The sequence below is a fragment of the Channa argus genome, chromosome 20 (genome assembly GCF_033026475.1).
Source record: "Channa argus isolate prfri chromosome 20, Channa argus male v1.0, whole genome shotgun sequence".
Classification (NCBI taxonomy): domain Eukaryota; kingdom Metazoa; phylum Chordata; class Actinopteri; order Anabantiformes; family Channidae; genus Channa; species Channa argus.
This window is the reverse complement of record NC_090216.1, coordinates 13,962,603-13,982,365: the sequence shown is the minus strand read 5'-3', so window position 1 is coordinate 13,982,365 and position 19,763 is coordinate 13,962,603. Positions and strand designations below refer to the sequence as shown.

Sequence of the window (19,763 nt, the reverse complement as noted above, 5' to 3'; positions counted from 1 at the left end):
CTTTTCACCCTGTTTTTCATCTCCATTAAATAATTGTGGTAGCTGTACATATTTGGTTTTAGCTTTTCTATTACATCCACCAGATAATAAGTTGAGCTATTTTTAATTTAAAATACAGATTAGTGAAGCATTAATGTCAAACACAAGCTTGTATTAACCACTATCTTTGTTTCTCCACTTTACTGGATTTCCCTTTGACCTTCTCATAGAGGCACTTTGCCTAATAAGAAATTGTCTCTTAGGAATTTATTTATAAAACTCACTAATACTGATTTTTAATGAAATATGAACTTTAACACGTAGGAAAGTAGATGAATACCACAGAAACCCACAGTGACCCAGTAGGTCTAGAGATATTAAAGTCGTATCTTGGTCCAGCATCCATGCATGGACCCCTGTGTATTTCTGTTTAGGCTCTGCATTGATTACCGATGCATGGAGGCTATATAGGTGTTAAATAATAATTTACAAATGTATGCTAGCGACCCATGCTCAGTCCCATCAGTTAAATCAAAATGACACTGGGACATGGTACGTATGAGCACATATTCCTACTGCCTATAAACTAAACAGGCAGGTATTGATCTTGTATTTCTCTTCCATGGAGGTCTTCAAGGCTAAGAATGCAATATTAATGGATCAGGGGAGCAGTTGAATACCTTTGTATGTGTATCAATTTGTGTGCGTGTGTGTGTGTGTGTGTGTGTGTGTGTGTGTGTGTGTGTAAGATTTAACCAGCTCATTGGTGGAGGTTGTTTATGGCGATCAGGCTCACAGGTCAAGGGGGAGCTCAGAGGTCAAAGATTGCCATCCTCATAAGGTCTCCAATCGTCCCAGTAAATTGATTGCTTACACATCAGAAAAGCCACTGTCTTGTTGTAACTTCAAATTTAGCCTGTGTGCTTAGAACCATGTGACCCCACCCCAATATAACCCCACCCGGTACTCCCACCAACATATACATTCCCTTTCTGTATACTTTCTAAACAATCAGGAAATATTTACCAAAGACTGACCAAATGTTCAATATTTGGCAAAATGTTTGGTATAGAAGAACAATATATACAGAATTCTCATATAGTTAGATGCAAAAGTTTTTTCATCACCATAATATTGTATTCACATTTAGCTAGGACTAATTACTTACCTTTATTAGAAATTAAAGTTAGTTTTTATTAATTGATTAAGGAGAATGCAAATGTTTGCACCAATACAATTTTCATTTACTCTCATTATCTATGTTAGGTTTAGGTTTGCATCCCCTTAGAGCGAAATGATATAAATGGGGATGCAAACCTAACCCTAACCTAACATAATAATGCAGAATTACCAAGTATGATTATTATTTTATCATCGGAAGTAACAAAAATGATTACAAATAATGATTATAGTGCTGCAAAAGTTTACTTCTCCCTTGAAAAATGAATAAAATCATTATTAATATTTTATAATGAAGGAACATTTGTACTGGCTGAATGTGCATTAAATATTATGTTAATGAAAAACAGATTGTTGTTTTACTCCATTTTAAAATGAGTGGATGCAAATATTTGCACCTAACTGTATCTGTTCAGCATATGGCTACAGCTAATCAGTCAGCTTAGCACAGCCAGAAGAAAAGAGAGAAGCTTGCTTAGCCGTGTTAATCATCGAGCTTTAGAGGTGCTGATAATTAGATTTTGTCAGTCAGTTAATTCAGACTAAAATAAGCTAACCTCATTATTTTGGGGATTTTTGCAAGGCTAAGCTGAACTTAACTGAGATAAGACCTCTACCTTCAAGCAGTGTGACCAGCATTTTTCACTCATTGAAATCTCATCAAAAGTTTTTAAAAAATGTTTATGGCAGAGCGTTTTCTCTAAAAAGGTTAACGATAAAATAAAGAGACATTTTTTTATTTTAACATGCTGTAAACAAATTTCAGCTTTCCCTCAAAGTCATTCCTGGAAATAACACTATTGTTATTAATTAGATTTTCTTTTTCATCATCCATTGTCTGGTATATTTTTTCCAGGAAAAAAAATCATCTGTCCAACAGATGTATTCTGGGCAGCAGCAATATTGGCTTGTTTGAAATAAATACAAAGAACATGAGCTGAGTAGTTCTCTGAACTACAGTGCAATAATCAGGCCAAAACACATGTTTCAGAATAAAAGTTTTAGTCAGAATTTCCAGCAGAATTTCAAATACAAAACTCTCAGAAACATTTCAACAATAGTTTGTCATCTTATAAATTAAGCTTTTAGAAATATACAGTTGAATGTACGTAAGCACCGTGGGTGGGAGTGATTGATAAAATGAAACAGACACGTAAAGAACATTTCCTACAAGCATAAATATTAGCAAATTTACAGCACATAGTGTACTTCGCTTTACAGTTTTGGCACCTTTTTTGGACCAGATACAGGTTTCCAACTGGATATGTGAAATGTATTTTATATAAAATTAAAAGACAGTTGGACTGAAAGAACTAATATTAAAACGTTTCAACTGCATAAACTTTGCAAACGTGTCAGATAACTTTTCTAGAAATTAACTGAACAAAACAGATTGGACTTGGTTCATGGTTCTGAATTATTCATTTGTCTTTTTACACACAGACAGCACACATTTTCTTTTAGTTTATTTGTACCATGTTGCATACTTTAAAATCCTTTGCTACTTTCTTTGCTGTCTGAGCTGTTTTTTTTTTTTTTTTTTACAGCAAAGCTCCAATCTGTCATTTGGTTTATTGTAGCTTTGCCCAGCTGTCCAGGCTTGTTAGTCTTTCACCATTTTGTTTAACTTGAAGCACATCTCATTGCAGCATTGGTTTCTTTCTGTTGCCATTTTCAATAGCGAGGTTGTGCTGTTGATTGCTTTGGACGGGAGTGAGGGCTGAACAAACTTTTGGCACTCAGGGTGCCAGGTCTTAGAAGTTCCAGCTTGAAGCCGACAGGTGTGTGCTTAGATCTGGTTTTTATCTATCGGACTGCAGCAGTATATGAGCCACAACCAGCGTGCCTCACTTTTTGAAGTTGAAGCTCCCACAAATTTTGTTAGTTATGGCTTCTGTGATTGTGGAGGGATGCACCAATAGCTTAGCAAGTGATGGAAAATCATGTTTTGCACAGTAAAAGCTTTGGTAAGATGTACTGTCTTCAAGATATTCCTGTCCAGTCTTTGTAGTTAGATGAATTACAAACACTTTGTAAGAGCTTTGGTAAGTGTCACTCAGTCCCAGCCAAAATTGTGTCCAGTCATTTGGTAAAACTTGAGATTGAAGGGCCGGTAGAAGTCTCTGAGCCTAAGCAAGACCTCAAAGGGGATCTGGGGATGGGGCCTGCCTTTTGACTTCCCAAGGCAGCGTGGCCTGCTGCTCCCCTCTGGCTTCTTTAAGCAGGGGAAACCTTTCGTCTGGTTAAAGTAGAAATGCTTGTCTGTCACAACACGTTTGAGTCCTAGAAAGTCCTGAACCCGGCCCATCTCGCCAGCTGGGTCAGTCACAAGGCGTTCGCCACTGACAAACAGAAAGCGTGAGAGTGGGAAGAAGCGTAGCCAGTTCTCTAGGTGCTTGGAGTAGATGCCAATGCGTACAGCGCTCCAAGATGTGTCAATGAGGCCTGTGGTGGAATTGTGGAAGGCCAAGTTCTGGAAGGATGGGAGCCCAGGAGATTTGGACAGAGTCTGAGTGTAATCAGAAACGGCCCGCGTCACAGGGTCACGCACCACCACAATAAGCTTAGTGTGGCTGCTCATGGAGAAGACGCGACGAGGGGCTTCTTTGGTGATAAAGTAACTCGGGGTCTTCTCCATCGTGATCTGACCCTCCAGTGTGCGAGGCATCAGGTTCCTGGTTAAGAAAGAGAGACAAAAGAAGACACAGACTTGCTTTTATTAAACTGTCCACTACAGGAGAGTCTACTTAGGGAAATGCCAACATATGCTCTATATTACAGGAATAAGATCTATATATTAGGAAAAATTAATACATTCCCTTAATACCTCATAATACTCAGTACATTCTTGTGAAAATTCCTCATTTGCCTTTAAGGCTTTTTGATATAGTTTTGTAAACAGGGGGCTAAATCTGTGATTAGAAGGAGATAAACATGACATTAGCTGCTGGCATTGATGGAGTGACTATTTCAGCTCAGACTGGGAGGGAGTCTGTGCGCAGCTACTGTAGGAAAACCACAAGGCTATATTAACCTCAGAAAAGTAATTTCCTCTCATCCACTGCCTCCTAAACAGACTTATAACTGCCTGGACTGCCTGTTCTTCAGGCTCCTCAGTGCTGGAAGAATGTCCCATAAGATTCAGCTAATGGCCACATTTTTCTCATGCCACTGGTGTTCGTAGTCTTACAAAAGGGTCAGAACAGTTACCATATCAGTTTTTCATTTTAAAAAAGATTTTACATAATCAAGTGAAACCTTTGGCTTATCGACAACCAGTCTGATTATTTCGCTAGTTACGTTTTTGTAGCAATGCCACCGTGTTCCCAGATCTCAGCAAGTGATTACAACTAAAACTAAGCATAATAAACAGAAATTATCCTTTAATATACTGAATATTTGGGCGCTGCAGTCTTATCAGTAATTGCTACAGAAACAATGGGCAAACATCCAAGAGTGTCCTGTAACATGTCATGCCGTGTGTTCTCGGTCAATCTGTTGCTTTTGGCTCTGTGATTGTTATTATCATCAGTGGTTGAGGTATTCTAGGCACATTTTGGCTTTTTTAGGACTAGGCTTCCCTCTCTCTCTTCATCTTTACTCCTACTCAGATGACTCAGAAGCTGAGGAGATGGAGTAGGACCTCAAAAAGTTCAACAAACCCTAACTAAAGGCTGCATTTGATTGAGAGTTCATATAACGTGCCAGAGCAGATTGTATATAAAATGAGGGAAATGGGAGGGAAAGGAAAACCTATTTGTCTTGTGTCGTGTATTTCATTCAAATGCTACCGTAACGGCTAAAATGGAATCTAATAACCTCCACTGTGAAAAATATACTGCCAATTTTCCCCTTTAAAAAAAAAATGCAGCTCTTTCTCTGAGTTTAGGAAGATTCCAATCTCAGATTGTGTTATAGAAATCCAAGCAGTGAAGAATGCCAGGGTTGCAAGTTTGAAAGATCCCTCAGCTAATTTCCATGGTTCCCCCTTCCCTCCTCAGCAGGCATGTGGTGATGGTTGCATCGGAGTCTTCGTGGTTGGTCTGTAAGTGAAGGGCTTTTGGGGCTCCGAGCTTTGGTGTGTGCCGATGCAGCCGACTCCATTCCTCTGTCTGATCCAAGACACAGCTTCAGCGCAGCCCCTGGCATGAAGCTACAGGGGTAACACCAAATACACCAAAAACTTATGGAATTCATTGGAACTTTCTCAGTGGTATTCCAGGACTGTGGCGAACAAAAAAACATAGCATGTCCCCAATAGAAAATGTGTTTGATAAAGCAATATCGTTTCTATGGGTTAATGAGCAGTGGATCTCTTGAGTGTGACTAGAAACAAATCCAGCATTTTCTACAGTATATTTTTGTATTCAAAGACATAAAATTAAAAAACAAACCCATATGATTCAAGATCTCGGAAAACACGCAGGATATTTTTAGTATTTCTCTGTGGTTGTGGGCAGTGACAGCCACTGTCCACAGCCACATGTGAAAGCAAAATCGTCCGAGGTGCCAGTGTGTTTGCGATGCTTGGTGTTTTGTGAGTGTGGCTGAAGGTAGATGTTTAACTTCATCCAATCAGTCTAATGGAAGCCACGGTGTTCCACGTGTGGATGAGTGAGGCTTCCATTGACGCTGTGTTTACATTTTGGACCGCGAGCCTGTAATCACAGTACAGCCTGGCTACAATAAAAAGCCCAGGAGGAGGCCACACAGAGGTAGAGTACAGGGAGGAAGATGGTGGTATAAAACAGAGAAGGGATAGGAGAGTGAAGAGTGGAGTACAATGGTGAAAAATGGAAAGAGGGAACGAGAAGTTAGAGTGCAGATGGACAAAATAACCTGAACCCACTATTCAGAAGTGTCTAATCTTTGCTTCTCTCATAAAGATTGAAACACATTCTTTGTTCTTTTTATCTGATTACATTTGGCGTATGTGTGTGTGTGTGTGTGTTTGTATGGTTTCCAAGAAGATTTTGGCGAATCTAGTGACCTGATGTTTGTTTTAATCACACCTTTACTGTAACCATCTGGAGCAGGAATACAGATGGGTTTGAAAGTACACAGATGTGCGTTTATCTGTGTGTACAAATGTGTTCAGACGCTCTCACATGCTGGCATTTAGCTGCGGTCTGTGTGGGTGGGCTGTGATTTATTAGGGCCTTCATTAGGAACTGTGGGCTACAGGCTACTGTTTATGACTCAGATATGAAGAGTTTTAACCAAACTGTGGATTTTCCATACCTGCCCTATACAAGCCAAGCTGAGCTACACCATTAGTCTAAACCGAGTCAACACAAAAATTGACATTTTTCTACAACAACAACAAAAAAAAGATTATGCCAAAGAAATGTACAATTTCCATAAAAACACCATGCAAAATCTTCAGTAACAACAACATCAGGTTAAAACCAAGCCAAACCGCACTCTGCTGGTTTGGTAAACTCTGGGCTCGCCGACTCACTTTACTTTCTGCCACAGAGAGACAGCTATAATAAGTATAAGTTTAAATGAGCAAGCGGTGAGATAACCACAGCTAGATGTACCTAAAAGTACTTTTTTTGCCTACAACTAGCCATTACCTGTAACTGTAAAACATCAACTCGGACTCAAATGGACTTCTTGGTAATGAGATTTTCTATCACTCAAGTATTGTCGTCATTAAGTCCAGTCGTTACTAGGTTTGTTTAACATAGCACAGTAGTAGCAACCACCATCTCATCTTGTGATTCGAATTAAATTCTCAGTTTGTTGTCCTCAACGAGACTCAGATTTAACACACAAAGTCCAGGTTTGACTGCCATGGAGAGTACACTCAGAGTAAGTCTGAAAAAACAGCGGGGTGGTTTTGGAACCAGAGACAAGATTTTTTGTTTTCATAAAAAAACCTGTGTTTTTGGAACATAATACTGGGAAATAAAATTCGGAATATCTTGTCCTTAGTTGGATAGATTTTTACATTTCAAATGTCTCTAACTGCTCTTCCAACTTTGTGAAAGTACAGCACTAAATCCCCCAAACACCCTTTAGGCAACTGTAACTTTAAACAGTGAATCTGTAAAATTGTTATATAATGTATATTCATGATAATGGTATGTCACAAAAGGTAGACTGACATATAGACAGAAAAAAACTTACCTCATGAAGGATCATTATGAACCCTTGAATGAAATTAATAACACACCAGATCACTTCTGAAATCATACTGCACTGCTTTATGCACTATGCCAAACATTATTATTGTACAATGATCTTAAAGGGCAAAAACAAACATTGCAACTGATTAGCTTCAACTTTTTAACCTAATTTAAAACTAAAGTGCTCCTCAAACGTGAGTCTGTGTGGGTGAGTGTGTATGTTTTGAGGGGCACCTGCTGGTACAGTAAATCCAGTGGCTACAGGGGCTTTTCCAGTGGGAACAAGCACACCAGCCATTTCATTTCTGTTTGTAAACCACCTATCTTACTCTCCTTCTTCCTTGCTCTCTGGCTTCTGCTATGACAAACACAGTAGAAGGCACATGCACATGCGCACACACACACACACACACACACACACACACACACACACACACACACACACACACACACAGTAATCATCTAAACATGCCTTCCACATGGATCCACATCTGGGAGCAATGAAAGTCCTCAGTGTGTGTGTGTGTGTGTGTGTGTGTGTGTGTGTGTGTGTGTGTGTGTGTGTGTCTGTGTGTGTATTGAGACGAGGGAAGTGTTTCTGGGTTAGGAAGTTTCCCCTTTGGTCCCCAGTTTCAGACTCTAAGAGCTGTGATCCATACCGACTTTGCTGGGCCTGAGGCCAGACCCCCAGACCCTGTTAATACCCACCAGCTCGCACTGCACGGAAATGGACTCTTCCACCCTGAAGGTCAGAGGCAGATGGTTGTGATTCAGCGGGCGAAACCACTGGGGATCATGTAATGCAACATGTCATCATGTGCAGATTTCAATCTCGTACATGTTTTGTTTCCCTGTCGTTTCCTCTCTGCGTCTCTGAATTTCCTTCATCTCTTCTCTTTTCTCCACTTCTCTCCCTCCTCATGTCTCTTACGGCTTTAGAGCCTTCACTTGGCCTCTACTGAAACCTTGAAAATGAGGTTGGTATGAATATATTTGACACGTGTGAAGGTATTTTAAAACACACTGACATCTTTGACCACTACAGAGGGATGAATGAAGATAGATGCAGTCTGCCTGCGTGTGTACAAGGATCTATGAAAGCAGCTGTGCGGAGGGTGAGGTTTGTCATTACTGACGGCAAATACAGGGCTGAAAAGCTTTTGTGGGCTGATTAGAAGACAGCAGCAACTGTAAGCAACTCAATAATAAGTGAAGTAAAGTAGTGCTTCTATTCGTGTCTGTTGGAGGTGAGTCATTATATTAGTTGGATGAAGGTTCTTGGCCTTTTTCTAAGTCCAAAGTCCAGGAAACATTTTTTTATTTTCTTACTTTTTAGGTACATTTCTGGCTGTCAGCCTTCCAAAATTATGTTTTAAGGATAAAGCAGTTAATGATAAGTAACTGCATCTGCTTTTCATTGCAGTGAGTTTTTAGTCCAAATTAGTTTCACAGGCTTGTCTTGTAAAGATGAGCAACCTTGTGGAAAGAAGCTATAGGCCCCTTTTAAAGTTTAAGAATTAAAACAAGTAATTTCTCTTTCAGCAACTCTCACGAAATTAAAGACCTCCTTTATATCATATAGACTTCAATTTAATACTTTTTCTTTAATGGTCGTACCGGTAGAATAATAATGAAAATTAAGTATTGAGTATGGCTACAATAAAGCCCTGACATTTATTAACTCTAATCTATCGAGCTGAAGAAGTTATCACATAGCACATATATATGGCTGGTATTGGATTACCAGCTGTATATAATTTCTTCCGATATAATTCATCTCACGTGATCTGTCTTAAAGTAATAAACAGATTAACCAGGTACAAACTAATTGAGACTACAAACTAGTTGATTTTCGTCTTTGCTAAAATTGATTGTAGCAATTAATGGAAGGAACAATGTTGGCCGTAAGTAGGATGTCATCATCACAGCCAAAAACTACAAACAAAAACTGTGTATGTGATGTAATGCTAAATTACTGCGTGAAATAATATTCAAGGTCTTTAGGAAAATAAAGATAATTGTTAGCTTTAAACCCAACACACAATATATTTTAAGCCCATTTTTCTCACTTCAGTGTGTGTGTGGCAGACTATAACACAATCTCAAGGTTAATGTTTGGCACACACACAAGGGTGGTGAAGTGTATTTTTACCAAAGAGCTTTGCATCACTGGGGTAGGTCGGTAGGAAAGAGCTGGAGAATGTGTTTAGCTTAGGGGAAAAATGGAGGCGTAACAGCTAATAGAGACATCACAGGGCCTGAGAGCAGTGAGCGAGTGAGAAGTGGTCAGTCAGAGTTTCCTCTTGAGAAACCAGGACATCCCTAATGACAGAGGAAGATCTGCGTGTCTCCGCTTCTGTCTCTGAGTTTCAACAGAGCTGCTAATTGTACATCCTTTGAACCTTTATCTCTTGACTAAAAAAAGGCTTTTTTAACTCTGAAGTGCTGAGCAATAATATGACAGATTATGCCAGCAGCAATGAGCTAAGGGCGAGCACTTAAAGAGGGGGAAAGGTAACCGGTATGGCACGAGTTACAATATTTACTATGTAAGTGTGTGTATGTGCATGTGTGTGTGCATGTTGCCGCTGATTGCTCCCACTCTTCTTGGCTTATCAAATGGGAAAATCTGCAGTTGTGTTCCTGCCGGGCTCACAGTAGCCCACTTGTGTTGCTTTATCGCAGAGTTGTCAGGGGCCTCGGGGGCCCCACCCTGCCTTCATCCGATTCTCTGAACACAGGATGAAGGGAGGGATGGACAAATTAAATGTTGAAGAGACAAGGGAAGATTATAGAAGGTCACTTCCTGTCTTTGCATCCCGACCTCTGTGATGTCCATACTAAGATGATGTGATGAGGTGGGAACAAATATAACTCCTGGGATTCAGTTGAGTTTAGTTAATTGGTATATTATGTGTATGTAACAGGACAAGGGCTTGTATGCCATACATAGTAGTAACATTCTATAAAAAATAATAATAGTTGATGTTTTAATCCTATATTCAGCTACAGTGCATAGGATAAATGATAAAAAAAGAAAAGAAAAAAAACGATAATATAGTCAGTATTACATTCAGTCAAAAGTGCATGTATAGATCAACGGCTCATGGCTTGTCCCTTCAGGGGTCACCACAGCAGAACGTGTTCCACATTTACATTTACATTTTACATTTAGTTATTGAGACTCTTTTCTCCAAAGCGACTTACAAGTGACATACAAGGCAGCAGAAAATCTAAGTCAAGGAGAAAACATCAAATCAAAGTCCAATCAGAAAAGTGTTCACATTTCATGAGATGCAAGTGTGAGAAAGAGCAGAAAGGAAGTTTTTTTTTTTTTTATATAGATTTAAGTCCATAGGAAGATGCGGAAGAGTTCTGTTTTCAGCAGTTTTGTTCAGCACATGTTGATTTGGCATTGGTTTTCCTTTCCATGTTATCTGGGCTTGGGACTGGCACCAGGGTGGCCCTTGGTGGCTGGGATTTGATCCAGTGGCCTTCTGTATCCCAACCCGATGCTCTGTCTACCTATTGAGTCACCAGGCCCGCTCCTAAAGTTTGGAGGTATATCTAGTAAATAAATGTAAACTGTAGCAGTACAGTACGTACATGAGACAACATGAACTTCATGTTTACCCTTCTCTCTGACTGCACAGGCAACAGACACAACAACCTTTTTTTTACTAATTAAACAGCTTTTCTAAATGAGTACACACACATGTGGGACACACATACACGCACACCTCAGAGACGCTCTAATCGACTCAATATGGACTTTTGCTTGTTTGCCAACTCTCCGAGTCCCGACCAATAAGAACACTCGATACTATCCGACCCTGAAAACCCACTTCCGAGCAGTTTCATCCTGCAACTTCTTGTGGTTTCTCAGCTCATTGTGAGCCGCATCTTAAGCCGAAAAACGGAAATCACTGCTGGCAGAGCCACAGCTTTTACAACTGGAAACAGTCCATTCAGCAGTCTGCTATTAGTGCCATCTATCAGGCTCCTCGGTGGACTCAGCAGGCCTTGGCTACAACTACATACACATCAAACATACAGGACACAGTAGAGTTGGATGAACATGAAGCAGGAGCTGGCGTTGGCGTCCAGATTTCCTCCCATCACTGTTGTTTTTGCTTGTCCTCAAATTCAGCTCTAGTTCTGCTGTAGCTCGCTGTACCAGGCATAATTAATCTCATTTCCTCCAAAGACATCCTCTACAGACATCACTGACAATTATCCAATTCTTATAAGTTGGTTAAGTCAAACTGATGGGAGTTTTCTAGGAAGCAGACAAAAAAGGTGAGTTTTTGTGTGGGACTCTTAGCGTGTAGGACGGTTCTCATGACCTCCCACCCAGTCAGACATTTAACAGAAATGGACACCGGTGAGAGGTCTATGGCCAAACACACACAAACAGACACACACAGACACACACACAGAGTCAATAATTACCTGCCTGTCCAGACAGACCACTGATGGTAGACTGGGAGCAGATTTAAGCATCTGTTCTGTCCAACAAAAACCAAACAGCAGTAAATATGTTTATAATTTTTTTTTTTGTGTAACAGAAAGTCATGATGTAAATAGAGCCAGTGATACAACATCCTAATCTTAGAGTGATGCAAACCTCTGAGTTCCACGAACAGATAATCTTGATCAGAATGTTTTACAGAGATGAAAGAAGTAATTGATTTAATAAGATGATCAACTGAGTAAATGTTGGTAACTGATCTATTGTTAAACGAATTCTTCCTACCAAAAATGTCCAATATTCATTCCTTCCAGCTTCTCGGTTGAGATGATTTTCTTCTTTGCCCTGTTTTATATCATTATATACCTAACATCTTGGGGTTTTTAATTGCTGGCCAGACAAAAGAAGAATGTGAAGACTGATTTTTAGCATCAAATGTTTTGACTGATCAAATATATTGCATCAATATACAATATAAAGAAATACAACACTTGGAGGCCATTTAGAGCTTTTTTCATATTTTTAGTTGTACTAAAATTATAGTAAATGTACTTAAGTACTTTCCATTACCACACATAACTCACATTATCTGATGACTGTTACTCATTTTCTTCCATTTTCTATTTCATTTTTCCATATGAGTAACAGTTTTCCCCACACATGCCGAGCTTGTTGGGCTATTACTTTTTGTAGGTTATAATAATTTAAACTAATTAAAAAACGCGTTTCCTGTGTGACAGTCTTGCATTAAAAGCAAAAAGATGTACATCAGTCACAGTGATGAGCAACACAAACTTTCTCTTTCTGTGCTGTGTAATCGAGTCTGGCGTGTGGTGAGGTGCATAGCAGCGACCCGCTAATTGTGAATCTCTTACCAGTTATCTGTTTCCATAATGTCTCACTGGAAGAGACACGGCATGCTGGGAGGGGAAAGGTCGACCAATGATGAGCTGTCAAAATATTGATTGAGTATTACTGAGTTGAATCAGACCGTTTTTTTTCTGTGAGTAAAAATCCATACCTATCTCACACCAATTTATGATGTCATGTTTGATTACATCCTCATAGCTTTTCCAGCTTAATTTACATATTGTGTTGTGACTGATAAAAAAAACCTTTACATGCAAAAAAGCAGTGCATTTCATGACAAACATGCAAACTGGTGTTGCTGAAGTTCAAACATACAACCAAGCACTTTATCCTTCCTATACCGATGCAACCTCAAATACACAACAGCACTGACCCCTGTCATCGGCACAAAATCCTCAATTTTTCACAGACATCTATACATGTTCGATTATTCAAAATTCTTCCCTGACAGTCTCTTACTCAAAGCCCTCTTTCAGTCACTCTGCTTCCAAGAATGCGAGCAGAGGAATTCAGCAGGGTATCTACTGTGATTTGTATTGGGTGTGGGTATTCCAGTCTAGGTGGCACAGAAGGTCTTTAAGGGAAGCAAAAAAATAAATAAAATAATGACTCCAAGGAGACAGCAAGAGAAAGACGCTCTAACAGCAGAACTTACATAGCACAGTTTGAGTGACCTGAGTAAATCTATTCCAGCAACACTCTGTGGGGTATAAATATCAGCAGTGGAGGAGTAACAACTCCTTGTCAACAAGATTGAATATTCAGAAGTGAATTCATTTCTGCTGCAACAGCGTGATAAAGTCAGTGAGAAGGAGATCAATACAGAGAACCTATTTTAGGTGATCCATATCAGGACATTTATGTGTTGGGGATATTTATAGTGGCAGGAGCAGGCGGAGGGAGGGTGAGAAGGACAGAGGATGGACTTCAGGTACAGCTGTAGCCATGTGAATAAATCCATGTTCGCACACATTTTCACACTGGCTCACTTGCACACCATGGCTGTCTAAATCCTCATTCCCCGCCACAAAGCCACAGAATCATTTCCAGTAGATGGCAAAGCCAAGCCTTTTCCACATATAAGCATTTTTTCGCAAACAATTTGCCAAATGCTTCCTTTAAGGATGTCCATGTGTTTTACTTGGTCACCAGCTGAAGACGGAGGCCAAGGCTCCCTCTCCCAGCTCAAAGACAGAGGCAGCACTTTGAAAAGAAGAGAGTACATATTGAAGTTATACTTTCCAGCCCAGTTTCAGATGATTGTGTTGGCTTTGCATGCTACGGTTCTGTTTCAAATTGATATATGTAAAACTGAGTACTTAACATGTAATTACAGTAAATGAATAATAGTTCTATAACAATATTTAAAAGTATGAAATGGGCAGGAAAGTAGACAGGAAATGAACAAAGAATGGGGAAAAGCAGAGGGAAGTTGTTCATAAGCCACTTGGCCATGTAGAAACAAATCAATGTTGAGATATGTCGGTCAATACATTATTAACGTGAATACACTCCTCCTACTCTTTTATTGACACTACCCTACATGTTCTAATTATACTCTGTTTAAACTAGAATTTTTATTTTAACATGATTAAATATCTAGCATGCAACTTTACTTAAATATTTTGTTGGAAACATACTCATAATTCATCATAATTTGGAGAGATGATGTCAAAGTCTCACCCAGGCTCTCAGAGAGCAGAGGTGCAGTGCAGAGATATTAGAAAAGCTCAATTATTTCTGCTTAATTAATAATTGCCCAATGATGATTCCCTGAAGCTCTGGGCAGAAAGTAGCAGAGCGTAGCAGAGCAGGGAGATGCGGGCAATGGTTTAAGTTTCACATTATTCAAAAATCTGGATACTGTTAGACTAAGTGTGTTTTCAATAAAACTGAACAGTTTTACTTAGGATTCTCTGCTAGCTTAATAACTGTCGATTTTCCCTCTTTTTAAAAACACACAAGTTAAACTCCATCCATAGTCTTAAAACCACCCCAGGAACACAGGGGCCTGGAGCCTATCTCAGCTATCATTGGGTAGGAGGTGGGGTCCACCCTGGACAGGTCACCAGTCTATCTAAGGGCCATATACAACCATTCACACTCACATTTGGGCCTATTTAGACTCACCAATTACCACAGAAAGGCAGCAGGCTGCAGGTAGACATCAGAGAGCTGTGAGGCGACAGCCCTAGTGTTAAGTTGTTAAGGCCTTCACTCATACTGAACATGATTCTTTTGTTTCTAGTTTAGGTAGTACAAGTAAATGAATTCCATTAAACTTCGCTCTGACTTCCCTATATTAAAATATCTCTACTTCTAACTGAAAAACGCCTCCAGATGACATCACTTGAAGGAACCCTCAGTTCGGATTATGTCATCTTGTTGCTCACACTATGGCGTTTGTAATCATGGTCAGCCTGCTTTTTCAGTGCTCCTCCAGATGACATCATCTAAACTCCTCATGATGAAAACTTCTCCGGGCAAAATCATGTAGAAGAGTTTTTCAGCCAGAAGGAGAGAAATATTTTAATATAGTTGGGTCAGAGGGAAGTCTGAAAGCATGTACATTTACACCCTAAATTAAAGCCATTGAAAGGATGTTGAAAATTTGGGGAAGTTGCTCTTTAAATTAAATGATAAACTCTTTTCTTTTTAAATTTGTGGTATTGCTGTGGTAGCTATGGTAGTTGGTAGTGGAATTTTTCTAAATTGGGTTGTGGGAAGGATGCTTAATGTACATGTTAAGGTAATGTGTACATTTGTTTTAATTTCATCTCTAAACTTGGAAACACATGGTACAGTTGAACAGTTGATGTGCACTATGCCGGTCATGATGGTTTAGCTGGATATAGTGCTACATATAAAACCCCTTACATACTATACTGCACCTTAAAGCATTAAATGTGTATTTATTCTCACACTATTACACAAAATGTAATAACTTAATAAACTGTATGCAGACAGTTATTACATTATTTGCTCAGCATTTTCTTATTAAGTTATTGCAACATTGATTTTTTTTAATACGATTATGAGTTTCTACAAATGTCCCTTTAACTCTTATTGCCGCACAGGGTGGCTTCATAAGGCCTTATTTACCTGTGACTGGAGGCCTAATCCCTCTCAGCCTGTCTGCATGTCCCTGAGCTGTCCATGTGAAAGCCTGACCTGTCATTTCACTGGTCCAATTCACACAGTGTTGACACGAGCTGTCAGCAGATTAGAACAGAGCGAAAACACACATTTCATTATGGCTTCACAAGAGAAGAGAAGAGGAGGAGAAAAAAGAGAGGTGATCACGTCATGTCTGTTTTAAAAGAGTTACAGGGTAAGGTCAGTTTCCTATGAACAGAAAGTGCTAAGAAGAATATGTATAAGTCACGAGTCTTTTCATGACTGTTTTTAGTGTGTGACATCTCATCAAACATTTACGATCAAACTACTGCGGAGAATGTAGTGGAAGAGCTAATTTTGTGCTTTCCTGACAGAGATGACAGAGTTTTGTAACTCTAGTGTCTAACTTTACAAGAATGAAAATAAGAGAGAAAATGACAACATCAGGTTAGAAAATTAACAAGTTTTACTTTTAAGTTGGAGGTCTACAGCACATGCCCCATTTTCCCCTTGTTACTTAGTAATTTTCTTCATGATTTCAGTTATTTTCAGCCTTAAATTCTCCGATTTAAGATTCTTTATTATAACAATTTGCTGCTTGTATTTTTCTCAAATGTAAGTATGAGTGTAAACGGACCATCTTTGGATAATCAGCCGCTAACAAAATGATGACGCACATTTTTCAATAGTTTGTGGCCAAACAGGGAATCAATTACTGACTAAATATTCAGTCTACTCAAGATCAACAGCTTTCTGCTTGTCCCTTCAGGGGTCATCACAGCGGAACGTGTTCCACACCGTTGATTTGGCCTGACATTTTTACGCCCATTTAATCCGGGCTCAGGGCTGGCACTAGGGTGGCCCTTAGTGGCTGGGTGGGGGCCACCCTGGTGGTCAACCCATGGCCTTGAGCATCCAAACCCAATGCTCTATCACAGACCCACCAGGCCCTCTTTCCAATATTCGGTCTACTAATTCATAAAAAATTAAGAAACAAATTACAAGCAGCCAAGTTACAAAATTAACAACTATCTGGAACAAATTCTGTGTCTGTGTTGAAACCATTTCAGGGGTTTTAGTGTTGGTAATGTGCAGTAATACTCCACAAACTGCTGTCCACCTCACCCATCAGCTCACTACATCACCCATGCATCAAACACATCAATGTCTAGTCTCTAAGCAGCAGGAAAATCCCAGTCTTCCTCAGACTATGTCCTAAGAAAGCAAACCCACACAGAGTCACACATGCTTCAATGTGACTTAGTGTCATTCCATCTGAGCCTCACAGTGAACAGTTACAGTATCCGGTGGTATCGATCGCTTCTTCTCTCACCACACATTTTTCTGCCACACCAAGTTCGCTTCAGCTCCTTCCAACATCTCTTCATCAATCCGTCATTTACACCACCGATCTTTCTTCTTTCATTCCCCTCTCACTCTAACTCCTATTTTCGTTCATCGTTCATTGCTATCAGATGTCAGGAATGAAGCTATACCTTCCTCAGACTAAAGCCACTTGTAAATATATGTGGTTCTGTATTTCAGTAGAACAAATTATTCTGAGTATCAATATAATTTGAAACACATTCCTATAAACCTTCATGAGCCTATTTTGACTGATCCTCTTGAAAGGACCATCAGCTACAACCCATCCTCCCTCTGTGATGAGGCTTACAGAAAGTCCCTGGGGACCAACACACACACACACACACACACACTTAGGGAAGCAGCCTGTCAGCTCAATAAACAGCAATTTATTGGCAGGGGACTGAATATGCTGCCATCCTTGGACACCGTCAGCAGAGAACCTTGTTGGTGCTGAGAGATATTAGTAAAGAGAGCAGATGGACTGATCACACCAGCATGAGAAGAAGCATGAGGAAAACAAATGGAAAAGCCAGCTACTGTAAACTAACTTTCCAAATTAGACACTGATTTAAAAAAAAAAAAAAAAACAGTAATAAAATAACCATTTGACACCATGCTTTAGTGCGTTGCTCTCAGCATTGTGTGGGCCTACATCTGCCTTATCAGACTTTGTCAGTCTGGCCTTCTGTTGCAGATGGCATCAGCCCATTAAATAATAAAAAAGAGGCTTATTTACGTTAATTACATAGATCTATAGGAAGGGCAACCTTGTGTAAATCTGATTTAAACTTAAAATTGTTATTGTCCTGTTGACAACATCTGCAACTTCTGCGCCAGACGTGTTACCTTAACTTGTAATTAATTAATTTATTAATTTATTAATCATGAAGACTTAAGATGCTATTGGAATTATGACTCTTTGAATGCAGCACACAAAGTCGTAAAACATTTGATTACCAGGTGAAAACCTGCTTACCTGTACCATTCCAGTCCTTTGTCGTAAAAGCGGTCAAAGAAGTGCGGTTCAGCGCCGACGGCTCTCACCTCCGGATGGATCCGCAGGAACTCCAGCAGAGCCCGAGTACCACCTTTCTTCACCCCGATGATGATGGCCTGAGGAAACTTCTTGCTGCCAAAATTATTTGCTATAGAGATATTGTTGGAAGGAACCTTGCTGTTCGACAGGTCCAGCAGCTGTTCTCGGACAAACGAAGCCGGGGACGCGCTGTGTGCGCCGCGCTGCTCCGGTGATGCTTCTTGTCCATCGTGGAAGTAAATTTTGTGTTGAACGTTGGTCTGTTGGTCAAACACAGGCCTTGGCAGGGAGTCACAGTATCCGTTGAGGCAGTAAAAGAGGTAAGAGAAGAGAATGATCATGGTAAAGAAGACGGAAAGCTTGGACTGCACCCTCAGGTGTCCAAAGTTGAACGCAGCTCTCCATTTACTACATCCCATGAGTCGCAATCCTGAGCATGAGGACACAACGTAGGAAACATGCCATATCAAAGGACTTCATACTACTGCCTTTCAGAGTCTCTCAAACTGAGGACGATTTTTAAAAAACGCCGCCTTCTTGCCACAAGAGCAAGTGGCGCAAAACGTGCCCACCGCGGCTCACAAAGCTCGACCTGTTCCTCATCCTATCTTGGGCCACTCGCCATGTGTCGTCGTCTGGACCACATCAGCTCATAACAACTTGTAGACTTCTTCAGGAACTTAAAAGTCCCAGCGAGGCTCAGCAGAAAGGTGGCTGTGGATGTCTATGTCACAGCGCTCCGTGTGTTCTGTGCGCTCCTTGGCAGCGGCTCTATAGGAAACCCTCTCTCCCTCCTGTCGGGCTGCCAAATCCACGCCCTGTTTATCCAGCACACGCCCCTTTCACCCTCGGCCCGTGCGACACTAATATAGAAAAAAAATATAACAGCACGTTTTCCAAGTTGACAGAGAGCGAGAAACTCTCATATCGCAATATTTTAAAAGTAATTCTGGAAAACATGGTCATTAGTTTACATTGCAGAGGAACAGAAGAACAATTGGTGAAGAGAACATGATGAAGAGGGGTATTAGTTTTTGATTGAGGACTGAGGTTGAAATTCCCCTTCATTTCCCCTTTAATATTCATTGACTGCAAGTTTGGAAACCTGAGTGGTCTGACTTCCAGATTCTGAGGGGCCACCTGCTGTCTGCTGGCCCTCTTTACCACACAGGCCCAAGGAGCCAGCCATGACACACACATTTAACCTTTATACCCATGGCCAACGGGGACAGACAAGTGTCTTCAGCGTGTGTGTGTGTGTGTGTGTGTGTGTGTGTGTGTGTGTGTGTGTGTGTGTGTGTGTGTGTGTGTGTAAATGTAGTGATCCAGACCAGCATCGGTTTTTCTCTTCATTTACTTTCATCAATGCAGTGTGAATTAATAAATATTGGTAAATCATCAGAGCATCACACAAATCCCTAGGAGGTCCACTGTTTGTTTCTTAATTCTTGTTATGAAAGGATGTGGTTCTGTTATCTTTAGCAATGACACACACATGGCACATAGGGGTAAAATCCTGTATGGTGCAAATATACAAGGTACTGCTGCATTAAAACACCTTTAAATTGGAACAATTCAGCATCTCACAGGGTTTTAAATTGTATTTTCC

General features: G+C 40.2%; 1 protein-coding gene across 1 annotated transcript; it reads right to left on the bottom strand.

The window, feature by feature from the left end:
- Window positions 1–2,154: 2,154 nt before the first annotated feature.
- Window positions 2,155–18,933, bottom strand: si:dkey-121b10.7 (heparan sulfate glucosamine 3-O-sulfotransferase 6). Its single transcript, XM_067489165.1, has 2 exons — window positions 18,095–18,933; window positions 2,155–3,833 (listed from the first exon to the last, which is right to left on the bottom strand). Exons 1-2 carry the CDS (start codon window positions 18,571–18,573, stop codon window positions 3,215–3,217), a joined length of 1,098 nt encoding a protein of 365 aa, XP_067345266.1. The 5' UTR covers window positions 18,574–18,933; the 3' UTR covers window positions 2,155–3,214.
- Between the last annotated feature and the right edge of the window lie 830 nt (window positions 18,934–19,763).